Raw genomic sequence first — 14,688 nt, forward strand, 5'->3', positions numbered from 1 at the left:
GTTCTCTGTTCTAAAAATGAAAAAGGTGCATTGCTAGTGGTATTGCATGCTTCTCATTGGCAAATATCATCTTTTTGTATTTTATGCATCAGGTACTGAACAAGAATGGAAACTTGCACAGAGCAACATGGAGGCTGCTTCAAGTGGTTTATTCTCTGCAACTAACGAACTTTGTGTTGCGTCTGTTAAAGCTAAGTCAGCATCAGGTAACATGATTTTATGATACTGATTTTCAGTGGCTATCTAAAATCTTAAGCTGTCAAAATGGGGATAGATCTAGCTCTTTTACTTGATTGTCTACTTTTTACCTTATGTGCTGCTGGGGTTCTTTCATTAGTTGGACCAAGCATGTGGAACTATAGTGACAATTGGTCAATGTGAAATTGAAACTTTGAAACTTTTCTCTGTTCTAAGCAAGAGAGGTGGAGTTTCGGCTCAACTAAACCACTCGATCTCATCATGTTTTTAAAAATAAAAAAATGTAAGTAGCTTGTAAAAAAGGAGAAATTGCCTAGCACCAAGCTGGTGCTAAGTCTCTACAAGTATCGGGAGACCTTCCAAGCAAAACAAAAAGAAAGGAGTTCTGCATTGTCAAACCTATGCTTGCAGGGAATCAATGAAATCTGACATACAATCTTCATTCCTTACATCGTGAAGATTACACCAAAAAGCAAAAAGACCTAAACAAATGGATTTAAGCTGCTGTACACTAAATGACTTTCCTTCAAAACATCTGCCATTTCTTTCTTTCCATATACTCCCGCATATGCAAGCAGGGATGGTGCTCCAAATCTTCTTAAGTTGTTTGCTGATGCCTCTAGAGTTCCAACAAAACAATAGTTCTTTGATAGTAAGTGGCATCACATTGGAAATCTTGAAAAGATCAAAAAAGAGAGACCACAACAAAACAATAGTTCTTTGCATTGCCCAATTTCATCATCTTAAAACCTATAACATGGAAGGCAAGCATTACTAGTCTGTAGTCATGTGATTTTCAGTTATCAGCCAATAACTAGATACAAATACCATCCTTCTTGTTGCCGCATGGTTTAGGATTCTATTGGATTTTACATTTAGCAAGTATGGAATGTATGAGTTAGTCCATGTTGAAGATAGAAACTCTAGGAAAAATTGACTTACAGTGCTGAATGTAGAAAATGTGGAAGGACATGGTTCTCTTTTATGACTTGGTTAACTAGTGTGATAATGCATAGGTTCTTTAGTATTTTATTTTTTAATGAATAACTGGAGCAAGGATGTTTTTAAATTTGTCTTTCCCCTATTTTCTCAATGTTGTTGACTTTTTCTCTTCCCCAAGGTGATCTGCAAAGCACTCTGCTTGCGATGAGGGATTGTTCCTATGAATTAAGTGTGGCACTATCTGCATTTGGGGCCATTACAAGGGGACGTACTGCTTTGACATCTGAGTGTGGTTCGATGCTCGAAGAGGTAGGATGCTCACAGCTAATTAACGTTCTTATGAAGATTCATGTATGTCGGTGCTTTTAATCAAATTGTGCCCGAATTGGCTTGGTTCAGCTACATTAATATTTGATTCCATCTGCTAAGCCTATTCTCCTAAGCTACATGCATCCTTTATTCCATCTGCGTAGCTTATTCTCATAATTCAGCAGCAAGAGGTAGATTTGAATCCACCAAGAAAATGAATAGGTAGAAATACCATAGACCAAGGGCTGGATCTCTATGGGAAGTTTCAGTAAGTAATTCTAGAAATATGAAGATTAAAATCTGTAAAAGCACAGAATAATTTCAGACAAGTCCAAACTAAGCTAGGTGTCTCGCCTTTTACAACATTGAACATGGCTTTTGCAGGATTTCTCCTTCAAAATGTATGTCTGGTCATACAATAAGATTCCTAGATTCCTTTACCTTGCCATAATGTTGTTATTTTGTTGTAGAGTCCTAGATGTCAAGCTTTCTCTAGGTTGACCTTTGACCTTGACTCTCATTGATTTCTTGAAGTGTTATTGAGCACATTTATAAATTATATATCTTGGGCAAGTGTGCATAAAGGAGAGGCGTTTTATATTAGAAGTTTCACCTTAAGTGCTGTACTCATTATTCATCAACAAAGATTTAACGAGTTTTTGTGACTGCAGTATCCAGATAAAAACACATAATGAAAATGAGTGATTTTATTTAGTTGTTGATATTTTTTCCTTTTCCAAAGGTTCTGGCGGTAACAGAAGGTGTGCATGATGTTCACAGTATAGCAAAAGAGGCAACTGCTTTGCACTCGTCTCTCATGGAAGATCTATCAAAGGTTTCATTTTTCTTATTTTCCTCTACTCTCATTTGTTTCGCTTCCTGTCTTTTATCTTAATTGGGTGAGGTGGAGAGGTGGGAGCAGGAGGCAGTTGTAGCAGCAGGGGCAGATTGTAGTTACACTGTTTTGTTTTATAATTTGTCCTTATTCCGAGCTGGCACATTCTGATACTGCATCTGCTAACAGTGTTAGGTGTCATTTATACTTTGTGGTCTGTCACATAGAACAAAGTGAGGCAAAATAAAATTGTAAAGCGACAGAGCAATAGAAATGGATGATGTTTCCTTTATCTGTTCCTTTCCCTATTCATATTATTTTTCCTTCTTAATTTACTCGTCTTTTCCTACAGTTTCAGTCCATAACTCCATATAATGGGGAAGTGGCAATGTAATCTAACACTCATTACCATAAAAAAGATTATTTTCTTATTGGGGGAATGGTGAGTCTAGGCAGGTGGTGATACTACAGAGATGATTTCAGGGTCTCATTCGAGTGGCATATTTTTCCAAGGTTCCTTCTCATTATACCACTTATTTTATTTTCTTGATGGACAGGCAAATGGCATCCTACTTCCACTTGAATCTTTATTATGTAAGGATGTTGCTACCATGACTGAAGCTATGACAAAGGAAAGAGAGGCAACTAAGGAAATATCTCCTGTTCATGGACAAGCTATATTCCAGTCTTATCATGTTAAAGTTGAAAAAACTTATGAAGTTTTTAAGCCCTTGGTTCAATCTCTCACAATCTCTGTCGAGGGACTTTATTCGATGTTGACCAGGCTAGCCCAATCCGCAAGTCTGCATGCAGGAAATCTTCATAAGGTTGTAAAGAGAATAAACACGCATTTTGCAGATGCTCTTTCTAAGATTCTAATAAGTTGTTATTTGATTTAGGCTCTTGAGGGCTTAGGAGAAAGCCAGGAAGAAAGGTCTGAGGATCTCAATTCCTATAGGCCAGATCTTGCTGATCAATATGATGGCAAGAATGAAATCTTCTCCCAATCAGACAGAAAAAGCAGCGCGGATTTTCTTGATGTTAGTGGACTGTCTTTGCAAGATAAGGGATGGATATCTCCCCCTGATAGCATGACCAGTGGCAGCTCAGAGTCTGCAGCTACATTATCTCAAGTTAGTCTTGCCAATAGTTCCAATGGCCCAGACTTGACCGATCCAATTACTCCACATTGTTTTGATGACACAGAAAGAAGAGAATACTCGCATAATTTTTCCTCAGTTGGAAGTGCACTTCCAGGATTGCCACAGCCGGAATCTGAAAAGACACAGGTTTGTGTCTTTAGTTGCACGATGCGACAGTCTGAATTCTACCAATTATTGACACTCTTATTGTTTGGATCAGGAGACGTTTGAGATGAAACTTTTGCTTGGAAATGAAGAACCTTTGTCAAGCAAAGACAAGGTTGAGGAGGCTGCTCATGAAACTTCATTTATCAATATAGAGGCTGCAAGCAGAACAACCAGAGGTGAGGATTTATCAACAGTTTCTGTCCAATTCTTACTGAATGTTCATAATGTCTAAATTTGACCTTTTAGGTTCATCTGGTTAAATTTCCCGTTAGTTAAAAACTCAAGACTTCTGTGGCATAGTCAAACAACACCATTGTCCTGTCATGATGAAATAGGTTTACAACATTTTGTTGAGTAGTTACCAGCCTCGAGGAGTGTTATATACTTGTTTCATACTAGTTGTCTAGTTCCAACAGCTGATTGCAATTTCTTGATTAGCCATTTACCTCTTTTGGAGGGCTCTACATGTTACTTCAAGGTTTTCACCTTTGGACTAGTAGTAGCAAGAACTTCTTAAGAAGACTGGAAGTTCCTCTTTTCCTTTTAAGTCGGCGAATTATTCGCTTCCCAGACATGCCTTTCTAGCCATTAATTCTCTCTATTTGGGTCTTAAAAGTTGTGGCTGCCTGAATTGAAATTCTGGGGCATGATTTTCCTGTGGGAGGTGGTTATAAGTTGAGGAGTAACTTTTGAATTGGTGAGTAGGTCTGAGGAAAATGAATTTTTTTCAACAGATTGTGTCACAAAGCATTTTGCTGTAGGAAGTGATTGTGGAAAATTTCTTAAAATGGACCCTTCGTCTTTTGGGAGGTTAAAATTATATCAGTGATACCCTTTTACCTTGTTTTTGTATCACTGGGGGCCTTAGTAGCAGTGACTTCCTGTTCTTACAGGGTTCTAATATGAAACTTTCTACTGATTCTAATTTTGTGGTTTTGCACCGTTCACACTTAAAGAATGCTGGCCAGGCTGTGTGCAATCGTGCTTCCTCAGTAGGGAGGAGGAGTATTGGGGGTTAATATGGGTATTCTTTGTTTTGGGTTATGGCAATTGAGAGAATTTATTGATCGTTCTCTTTTTTCTTCCAATAATTGTTGTTAACGCCTGCCTCAAACAGATTATTTTTGGTCTTGCTTGCATGTAGTGGTGGAAAAATGGTTAAAAGAAAACAGTTATCCACCCATATTATCCATTAAAAAATGGGTTAGATAATGAACTTTTTAAAAACGGGTCAAATATGGATAAGAACCATATTATCCACTTAGAAAATGGATGACCAATGGATAATGAATGGATAACTAATGGGTTTAACTTTTACATTTGTAAAGCCTCAAATTAAGGGCTCCTCAAGTTTGGGAGACTAGGAATTCTTCCAAAAGTGATTATATTCAAGGAGTCATGGATAATATGTATATCCATATTATCCGCCGGTTAACCCGTTTTTTTATCCGTATTAAATATGGGTTGGGTCGGATAATTTATCCATTTTTTGCATTATCCCGTTTTCGACCCGCCCATATCCGACCCGACCGTTTGCCACCCCTACTTGCATGTTACCAAATTTTCCTTAAGTGAGTGGATGAGGTTGGGATAGACCCTTGATTGCCTTAACTTTTGAGCTGGTTAAAAGGGGCAAAGTGATAAAAAAAACTAAATAACTTGTCCAACAAGATGGCTCAGATGTTAGAATTTTTCGTGCAGAGACCTTCAAAGAGAAACTAATACGGAAGTATGTGAAGTTACTTTCTATTGGTCTTTTCTGACGGCAGAGTTCTAAATGTAGAATGCTCAAGCATATTTCCGTTCAATTTTTTGTATTGCTTGGTTGATCCCAAGTTCTCCATGCTTTCCTGTCCGCCTTGATTTGGAAAGCCAAATACCCTAAGCGAATTAACTCTCCTCCTACATAGGGATTGTGGAGCTCTATCTTGCTGAATTTTACTTAAATATTTAATAGAGGACAGCTTACCCAGTGGACTTCTTTGGAAATTAATAAAATTGTTTTTTCATCTTGAACAACAAAAGGAAGTGTCAGAAAACTTCTGTTAGGTACTTAATGGTAAGGTTCTGTCGCCTTCTTAACCGTATCAAAATACCGAAGGGCTGTCCAACTGGGTGCTAAATCAGTCTTAGTAATTGGGGTGCGGCCCTTCCCGTGAATGCGGGATGCCTTGTGCACCGGGTTGCCCTTTTTTAATTACTTGTATTCTCTGGCTCTTTGGTTTTCAATGTTCTTTTGATTATTCAATAGCATTTCATGAATAGTTACACTTCATATAAATTTTAAATATATATATGTTATAAGAAAAAATCAAATTATGGTGGATGTCTACTCTTACTCCATGATCTTCTCAAATGCTTAATGACATATTCAATGACATATTTCTATGCTTAATGACATATTCAATGACATATTTTTCTTCACTTTTCATGCCTATATAAAGGCCTTTTAATAGATAAGAAAATACACACAATTTAAGAAGAAAATCTCTTCCTTCTCTCTATCTCCATTTCTTGTTCATGTTTTACTAAATTGCTTTTATTTCATATAACAACTTGTCTTGTTCATGTTTTACTAAGTTGCTTTTATTTTATAACACGTTATCAGCACGATGCCCTAATCAATTGAGTTACTTACATCTACAAAATTGTCCTACATCATAAAAGGCATGTTCCTGCCGTGCCTAATATTCATCTTGAAGAGATAAGCTTTTCTTTCTCATTTAGTAATTTCAAAGAATGGTATCAAACATAACTGAAGTAACAATAAGGTTGAGGAGACCAGTACACTGTGATAAGGCATACAATGCTAATGCTAAGATACGTTTTCTAATCCTTTTTAATTAATTCATTTTCTTATTCGTTTTTCTCATAGGTTCTTTATTTGTTATGAAAGTTTCCAATGCTAAGTATTTTCTTCTTACAAATCCATTCATATTCTTAAGTGTTTTACTTTATAAACGAAAATACTTAAATGTAAACTAATTACTACTCCATGTTTTACTTATTTTATTTTGTTGCATTATCAATATCCATTTCAATGAACGAGTTTCTAATATTTGTTGTAAGTTTGGTCTGATCTTTTTCATCTCGTATCCTGGTTATATAGATCTTATTATAAGAATCGGAAGTATATAATGATGCAGCCAAGAGTTACGTACTAAACCAAAGACCAAAAGAAGTACAAGAAATTGGGGAGCTACTACAGCTTTTGCAAAGTCATTTGAGGAACTTTGGTTCCTTAGTTAAAAAAAAGCAAGAACCTTATGTAAAGTTTCCCTTAACTGAACGTTTTCCTATAAAATATATGCTTGACCATCATGCGCCATTCTGACTTTTGAAAAGGTAATGTGAGGTAAGTTTCTCTCGGGTAATCTTAATAGCACAACTAGCATACGTTATTGATAAATAAATATACGATCCAAATGGAAAAATATTTTGAATTAGCATTGGCCGATCAAAACTTTTAATTCTCGTATATTGAAAAATTGAGTGAGTTTGTATCTCTGCAACCCAATTTTTCATTATTTGTACACGATAATCTTAGTACACTCCATTAAATTAAAAAAAAAGGGTTTAGTTTCTTGTGACTTAAAATACATAACAGCTCCTATTTTATAACTGATGTGGGAGGCAACAAGATGGTAGAGTCATTCCAGTATTGACTTTTTCATTAATGTTCAAAATATTGTCAGTGATTTTTTCAATTAAAGGTTCTGCTATATCTCTTTGTTTTTCTAGAGAGCATAATACTTAGTTTCCATAAAAGTGCATGGTAACTAGTAGTACTATATTATTCTATTTGATACATTATTTTTCTTTAATGTTCTAGTCATATCACTTTCATCTTGAAGTAAGCTTATTGCATCAAAGACCACATGTGAATTTTCAATATTATTTTGTATTTTCATATATCTGTTTGACACTAATTACTTAGCTGATTTGAGTAAACGAAAGTCTATTGTTGAGAATTTTATCCAAATGACATTATGAATAGTTTAACTCAAGAGGTAAACATTGCCTTCACAATAATAATAATAGTTATTCAAAATGTGAAGGCAATGTTTACCATCAAATTGGTATGCAAAATAATAAAGCACGCTGCCAATTATGATACATTCATTGAAGAGAATGTGACTTGTGATAAGCATTGAGAATGCAAACCCATTCCTAAAGATGAATGTTGTAATATGTGATAAAAGTAATGAATAAAGACATGCAATGCATGATTGGATGAATACCACACAACTCACCTCTGAGGGAGGTTTGAGTGAAATAAAGAGAATAAATATTATTGTGTGGTTACATGAATATGTCATTGGTCGCGAACATGTGATACGCTAAAAAATATTTTGTTGTGCCTTCTCCATGAAGGAGACATTTACTATATGAATGGTGTGACAAAAGATCTTGTAGTACAAAAGTTGTTAAGAGCTCCGGAAAAATTAATTTGTTACTACCCGGATGAATAAAAGTATTCACGACATTGATATTGTAAAGTCTCAAAAGAAACTTTTTGAGTTTCAAATGTATAAGTCAAAGTGGTTGGCATATTGAGACTATAAATGAAAGGAATATTGAATATTTTCATATTTCTATAATCATAACGGATAAATATGAAAGATTATTCGATTTTCTTTTTATTTGTACTACACAAATATAAGCATGATGATGGAATCATATGTCACAAGTAAACTAGAGGTTTACTAAAACAAATATTAGTTGGCATGACCGGTTGACCATCTCGGTTCAATTATAATGCGAAAAATTAATTGAGAATTACATTGACGTATATTGAAGAAATATAAGATTTTTCAAGAATTCTCTTGTGCTGCTTATTCTCATGATATATCAGTTAAAGTTGGGATTGAATCCTTTGATTTCTGGAACTAATAAAAGGTGATAAATATATGGGTCCAGTCACCTGCCATGTCGACCGTTTATTATTATATGATTTTAATAGATGCATCTATTCTTTGGTCACATGTGCATTTGTTATCAACTTGCAGTTTGGCTTTTGCAAGATTGATTGCTCAAATTATTAGAGCACAGTTCCAAAATATAAATTATGATTATTTATCTTGATAATACTGGTTTAAATCCAAGTTGGTTTAGCAGAAATTGTATGCTTCCAATTATAGCTAAACCATTAGTTATGAGAACAAAATTGCCAAAATAAAATTTGGTGTGTGATGTATTATTTAATATACAACAGCACTTGTATGCATCTAGCCAAATTAAGATAAGTTCTCCCTATCACAATCGGTTCAGGGTCAGGAACCAAATAATTTCCATCTAGAAATATGAATGTGCTATATGATTTAATTGTTCCACCACAATGTACAAAGATGGATCCCCAAGTAAGGCTAGGGATATATGTCGGTGATCCCAACAATAGGGGGAGAATGGGCAGCTGAAAAAGTAATGCATGTAATGAATTATTATGAGTACATCTAGATCCTCGTATGAGAAAATGTGAACTTGAAGTTAAAGGGATAATTCATTTACAAAATATTACCAGACTTATTTGCTGACCCAAAGTTAAATATCATATTCAGCTGCTAATGCTCCAAATAAAATAAAGTTCATAGTGAATAGAGTCTATGGCATGAAGCATAATAGACTAATCGGTTCCAAAGATAAAACTCCTTGAAAAAGGAGAGGAGCAAATGCTCAAGATGGTCATAATAAGGAGGTAAGTGCTCTAGAAGAGCACCACGACATAGCACTTCATAAGACCTCATCGGAAAGGCTCAGGTACCTGAAAATAATAAGATAAAGAGATCTCAATAAGTTATGTCTTTATTGGGTAATAGTAGAACCGATATAAAATGATCGTCGACGATATTGTTAATATAATGTAGCGCTCAATATTATTAATATTGACGAGGATCTTGAGCTCACATCTATCATGAAATTTGGACAGATAAATGATTGGCCAAATGAAAAATACGCAATGAAAATTGATTTCACCTGAAAAATATGAAGTTGGACGGATAGTCCCAACACCTGAAAGTATAAAGCCAGTGGAGGTATAAATGCGTTCTTGTGCGGAAAAAAAGGCAAGTCGATAAACATAAAGACGACTTGTGTCACAAAAAAATTTGTAAATATCCTGGCATTGATTATATAGAGACATGTTCTCCTGTGGTGGATGTCGCCATTTCAGGTTTTAATCTGGCAATACAAGAAAAACGTGATATGCGTATAATGAAAATCATTGAAGGATTTAAATTGTTCTGAAGCATATTAAGGTTTCCAAGAAATTTATTAAATAAAGCTTCAAAAATCCTTATACGGATTGAAACAATCAGGGCACATGTGGTATAGTCGCCTGAGTGAGTACCTGTTGAAAGAAGGGTACAAAAATGATTCAATTTGTCCTTGTATCTTTATAAAAAGATCTGGATCTAAATTTGTTATAATCATCGTGTATGTTAATGATTTAAATATCATTGGAACTCCTAGGGAGCTTACTAAAGCAGTAGACTATTTAAAGAAAGAATTTGAAATGAAAGATCTTGGAAAGACAGAATTTTGTCTTGGTCTACAAATTGAGTATATGAAAGATGGAGTTTTTGTCCATCAATCAACATACACTAAAATGATTTTAAAGCGATTATATATGGATAAAGCACATTCATTCCGACCTCATGAAAATAATGAAGAGCTTATTGGTCCCGAAGTACCATATCTTAGTGCAATTGGTGCACTAATATATCTTTCTAACATTACAAGGTCTGACATAACTTTTTCAGTTAATGTCTTAACAAGATATAGCTCTGCTCCTACAAGGAGACATTGGAATGGAATCAAACACATATTGCGGTATCTAAAAGGGACTACCGAAATGAGATTATTTTATGGCAATGATTGTAGTGAGATCTTGTTGGTTATGCCGATGCTGGGTATTTATATGACCCACACAAGGCTCGATCTCAAACAGGCTATGTGTTTATATATGGAGGCACTGCCATATCTTGGCGATCGACTAAGCAATCAATCGTGGCTACTTCATCTAATCATGCTGAGATAATTGCTATTCATGAAGCAAGTCGAGAATGTGTATGGTTGAGGTCTATAATACACCTTATTCGAGACAAATGTGGTTTGAAGTGTGACAAACTACCCACAATTTTGTATGAAGACAATGCAGCATGCATAGCCCAATTGAAGGGAGGATTTATAAAGGGGATAGGACAAAGCAAATTTCACCAAAGTTATTTTTCACACATGATCTTCAAAAGAATGGTGATATCAATGTGCAACAGATCCGTTCAAGTGATAATATGGCTAATCTGTTCACCAAATCTCTACCGACGTCAACCTTCAAGAAACTAGTATACAAGATTGGGATGCGAAGCCTCAAGGATGTGAATTGATGCTCTCATCAGGGGGAGTTAATACGCGTTGTACTCTTTTTCCCCTACAAGGTTTTGTCCCACTGGGTTTTCCTTGAAAGGTTTTTAACGAGGCAACCAAAAGGCGGATTTCTAAACATGTGTACTCTTTTTCCTTCACTAGGATTTTTTTTCCCATAGGGTTTTTTTCTAATAAGGTTTTAACGAGGCACATTATCTATGGACATCCAAGGGGGAGTGTTATAAGAAAAATCAAATTATGGTGGATGTCTACTCTTCCTCCATGATCTTCTCAAATGATTAATGACATATTCAATGACATATTTCTATGCTTAATGACATATTCAATGACATATTTTTCTTCACTTTTCATGCCTATATAAAGGCCTTGTAATAGATAAGAAAATACACACAATTGAAGAAGAAAATCTCTTCCTTTTCTCTATCTCCATTTCTTGTTCATGTTTTACTAAATTGCTTTTATTTCATATAACAACACTTGTTCATGTTTTACTAAGTTGCTTTTATTTTATAACAATATATATATATATATATATATATATATATATATATATATATATATATATATTGTTTTTGTTCTCCTAGGTAAAAATGCATATGCATTGTCAATTTTAAGGAGAGTGGAGATGAAGTTAGATGGTCGAGATGTAGCTGATAACAGGTATATCCTTCCCATGAAAACTTTAGATAAGTATCTTGTATTAAATGTGAATGACCATGTTTACTTTTATTTCTCCTCAGGGAAATTAGCGTTGCAGAACAAGTGGATTATCTGCTCAAACAAGCAACAAGTGTAGATAATCTTTGCAACATGTATGAGGGTTGGACACCTTGGATTTGAGCTGTTGAACACTATTCTTTTTCCTACTCCAGAACTCCTTTCATGATATTCTTTGATAACATTGAAGAAGCTCTGAGGTAAACTGGAGCTTGGTCTCCTTAGCCACAAGAGCCATGTTGGAACTTTGGCTTCCTCATTTCAAGAGACGCGGCAATTGACAAGCAATTATAGGTGAGAAATATTCTAGAAATCTTGTTTAATGCATTTTCTAGGCATAACTAGATAATCTTGTTTATACATCTTGGATCTCCTTGTAACTGGGAGGATTGGTAGTTTTCTGATGCAGTCTATGCAAAGCGAATTTGAGGATCTAACTTGAAGGCTGTAGGTAGGATACTCTCATCTGCAACTGCTACCTGTTCTTCCTTTATGTGATGCCTTTTGAGAAACTGCTGCATGTTCCTTACTTGAATCTGCATATGCAAATACTGGAACTTCAGATCTAACTTTTACAGCACTTTGATCATGGTTCAAGCACAGCTGAAAGACAATTTAATGTGCTCCAAAGGGTAGCAATCTCCCTCCAAGTCCATTACTTGGCAATAAGTCAATAACAACTTCAAAATATCATTTGGTACGATTAAAATCTGGAAGTCAAGCTGTGGATGCTCTGAAGGATTCCTTGGCATGCATCAATGATTACAGTCGAACTATGTGGAATTACCTTTCCAGCATTTTTGGTATTGGCTTCATTACAGATGTAGCTATGCATTAATACGTATGCCACACTCTTCAAGATTTATTTTATTAGATTACTATTTTCAATTGTTTGTGTCAAGTTTTTGTGCTAAGCCTGCCTCTTTGGTATTTGTTTGGTAGGTCTGAGTCTATTGGTTGCTTTGTATTTGATGTTGACGAAGCAATGCACACTTCCCACAGCTGCTTATAGACATGATGAAGGTTGGCTAATGTCATTTGTATGTCATCCAAAACATGACTTTTGCCTCAGGCAGTGAGGAACGCGAAGTGGGTACCTTATTAGCTCCTGGTATTGCTCTAGTTGGGGTCTGGTCTTACCACAGAGCACTTGTATCCTGTAAATGTCTTTAATGACTGCAAATTTCTCATAAGTTCAAGGGATGTTCCTACACAAGTATGATGGAGCAAGTGGCTGGAGCGGACCTGATCTTTGCCTGCCACCACCCTCCACTCTCACAACCATACTGTCACTGGATGCTTACAGGGACAAGAGAAAAGGAAAAGATTTTGTAGCTTAAGGTAGAAAAGGAACGAATGTGCTTTTTCAGGTCGCTGGGACTCGTGTCTAGCGGATACAGTTGCTTTTGGGCAAGGCATACTAGCAATCCAGAGGAATAGGATGAAGGCAGCAACTTGGAAGTTGATTGGTATAAACCATGTTCATTGTCATCAGCTTCTCCTAGCTTGTCGTAAGTGTATGCCATTGTTTCTCAATAAAGTGAGTGGAATGCCAATTGGCCCATTCAACTATTGTAAAATGAAAATATGTCAATAGATTACCTCAATTGTTGAAATATAAGATCGTGTGTTTGACTAACAAATTAGAGTTTAGTGATATGGAATCTACCTCAACTCAAACGTTGAAATATAAGATCTTGTGTTTGACTGACAGATTAGAGTTTAGTGATATGGAATCTACCTCAAATGTTGAAATATAAGATCTTGTGTTTGTCTACAAATTAGAGTTTAGTGATGTGGAATCTTCTATAGAACCAATACATCCGATTTGAAATGCAAGAAAAATACTATGACTAGTGTATGGACTAAAAGGATAAAAAGGAGCACATGGTTTTGAACAGGAGAAGCAAATCCCCACACTACCAGATTATCACTTGGGAATAGCTCGGGTTTTGGACCGACCCCGGAATATCTTAAAAAGAGGCACACACAGATACTTGTGAATCTAGAACAACAAACTGAATGCTTATAGAATTGGAAATATGTGCGGCCGCTTTGAAATTCAAAAAAAAAACCTTTTCAGTCTTTATCTTTCCCTCACAGACAACCATAATTATATATATAACAGCGACTTGTGATACCATAGAAATTGGAATAAAAGAAACAAAATATCTGTAGAATCTAGTGGATAAAATTTTCTCTTTCTTGTGGGGTGAGGTTGAAAAAGTTTTCTCAGAGAGAGAGAGTTGAAGGAACAAGATATTTATGTCAGAGGCTCGTAGATATTTATGAGTTTGCTTAAGTTGAGGAACAAGACGGGTCAGGTTCAAGCTGTAGCTGCTGAACCTATTTCATCTTTGGTTAATTTTACTAACCAAGATGAAATGTTCTGATGATTCAGCCTCGATGATTATGGTTTGTGTTAGTCCTTAAAGAAAGGAAAATGTTGAGTACTTTAGGAAAGTATAGGTCTTATTTTTGTTTCTTGAATAACATTATTGTAGATATATAATTAGTGTTAAGTGACACCTATTAACAGAAATGCGAAAGAGTTAATTTTGATTCTTTCGATCATTTGCCAATAGATTTTCTGTCTTAAAAAGTATGGAGGTGCGGGGAATCGAACCCCGTGCCTCTCGCATGCGAAGCGAGCGCTCTACCATATGAGCTACACCCCCGTTACATTCATTCATAGGTAAATATATTATATAATAATACCCTTCAGAAGATTGCAAAGTTTGCTTGTGATTATTAGACACATCCAATTCTGCCGTATTTCTAATTAACATATACTCCTATAGGATAACTTTTCCTTAAGAAACTCCGCTAAAATATTCTCCTTATGAGGAGAATTTATCCTTCCAACAATTTAAAGCATTAGTATGAACTATTGAATAGATATTTACTCTATATTACATTTTAAACAAAACAATACTTTTATTGTTTTCGCATTTTTGAATTGTTATCTTGAGTATTTCTCATCTAAATCAGAGA

The 14,688-nt window shown here is 35.3% G+C and overlaps 1 protein-coding gene and 1 non-coding gene across 12 annotated transcripts in view; one reads left to right on the top strand and one right to left on the bottom strand.

Moving 5' to 3' along the window:
• LOC104114624 (uncharacterized) overlaps positions 1-13,407 on the top strand; it is a 28,158-nt gene extending 14,751 nt beyond the window's left edge. The window contains exons 9-19 of one of the 11 annotated variants that reach the window (XM_070185293.1): positions 93-206; positions 1,319-1,449; positions 2,192-2,284; positions 2,842-3,111; positions 3,184-3,573; positions 3,647-3,770; positions 11,562-11,637; positions 11,718-11,988; positions 12,091-12,145; positions 12,273-12,535; positions 12,637-13,407. In XM_070185293.1, the coding sequence (XP_070041394.1) occupies positions 93-206; positions 1,319-1,449; positions 2,192-2,284; positions 2,842-3,111; positions 3,184-3,573; positions 3,647-3,770; positions 11,562-11,637; positions 11,718-11,817 (1,298 nt within the window). In that variant the 3' untranslated portion in view covers positions 11,818-11,988; positions 12,091-12,145; positions 12,273-12,535; positions 12,637-13,407. Of the gene's footprint in view, positions 1-92; positions 207-1,318; positions 1,450-2,191; positions 2,285-2,841; positions 3,112-3,183; positions 3,574-3,646; positions 3,771-11,561; positions 11,638-11,717; positions 11,989-12,090; positions 12,536-12,636 lie in introns of all 11 variants that reach the window. The other 10 variants (XM_070185287.1, XM_070185324.1, XM_070185291.1 and 7 more) reach the window with 10 other exon arrangements.
• Positions 13,408-14,299: 892 nt separating this feature from the next.
• On the bottom strand, positions 14,300-14,372 carry TRNAA-CGC (transfer RNA alanine (anticodon CGC)). The gene has a single exon. It is a non-coding gene; the product is annotated as a tRNA-Ala (tRNA).
• Positions 14,373-14,688: the final 316 nt, after the last annotated feature.

The sequence above is a fragment of the Nicotiana tomentosiformis genome, chromosome 1, assembly GCF_000390325.3.
Source record: "Nicotiana tomentosiformis chromosome 1, ASM39032v3, whole genome shotgun sequence".
NCBI classification, from domain to species: Eukaryota; Viridiplantae; Streptophyta; class Magnoliopsida; order Solanales; family Solanaceae; genus Nicotiana; species Nicotiana tomentosiformis.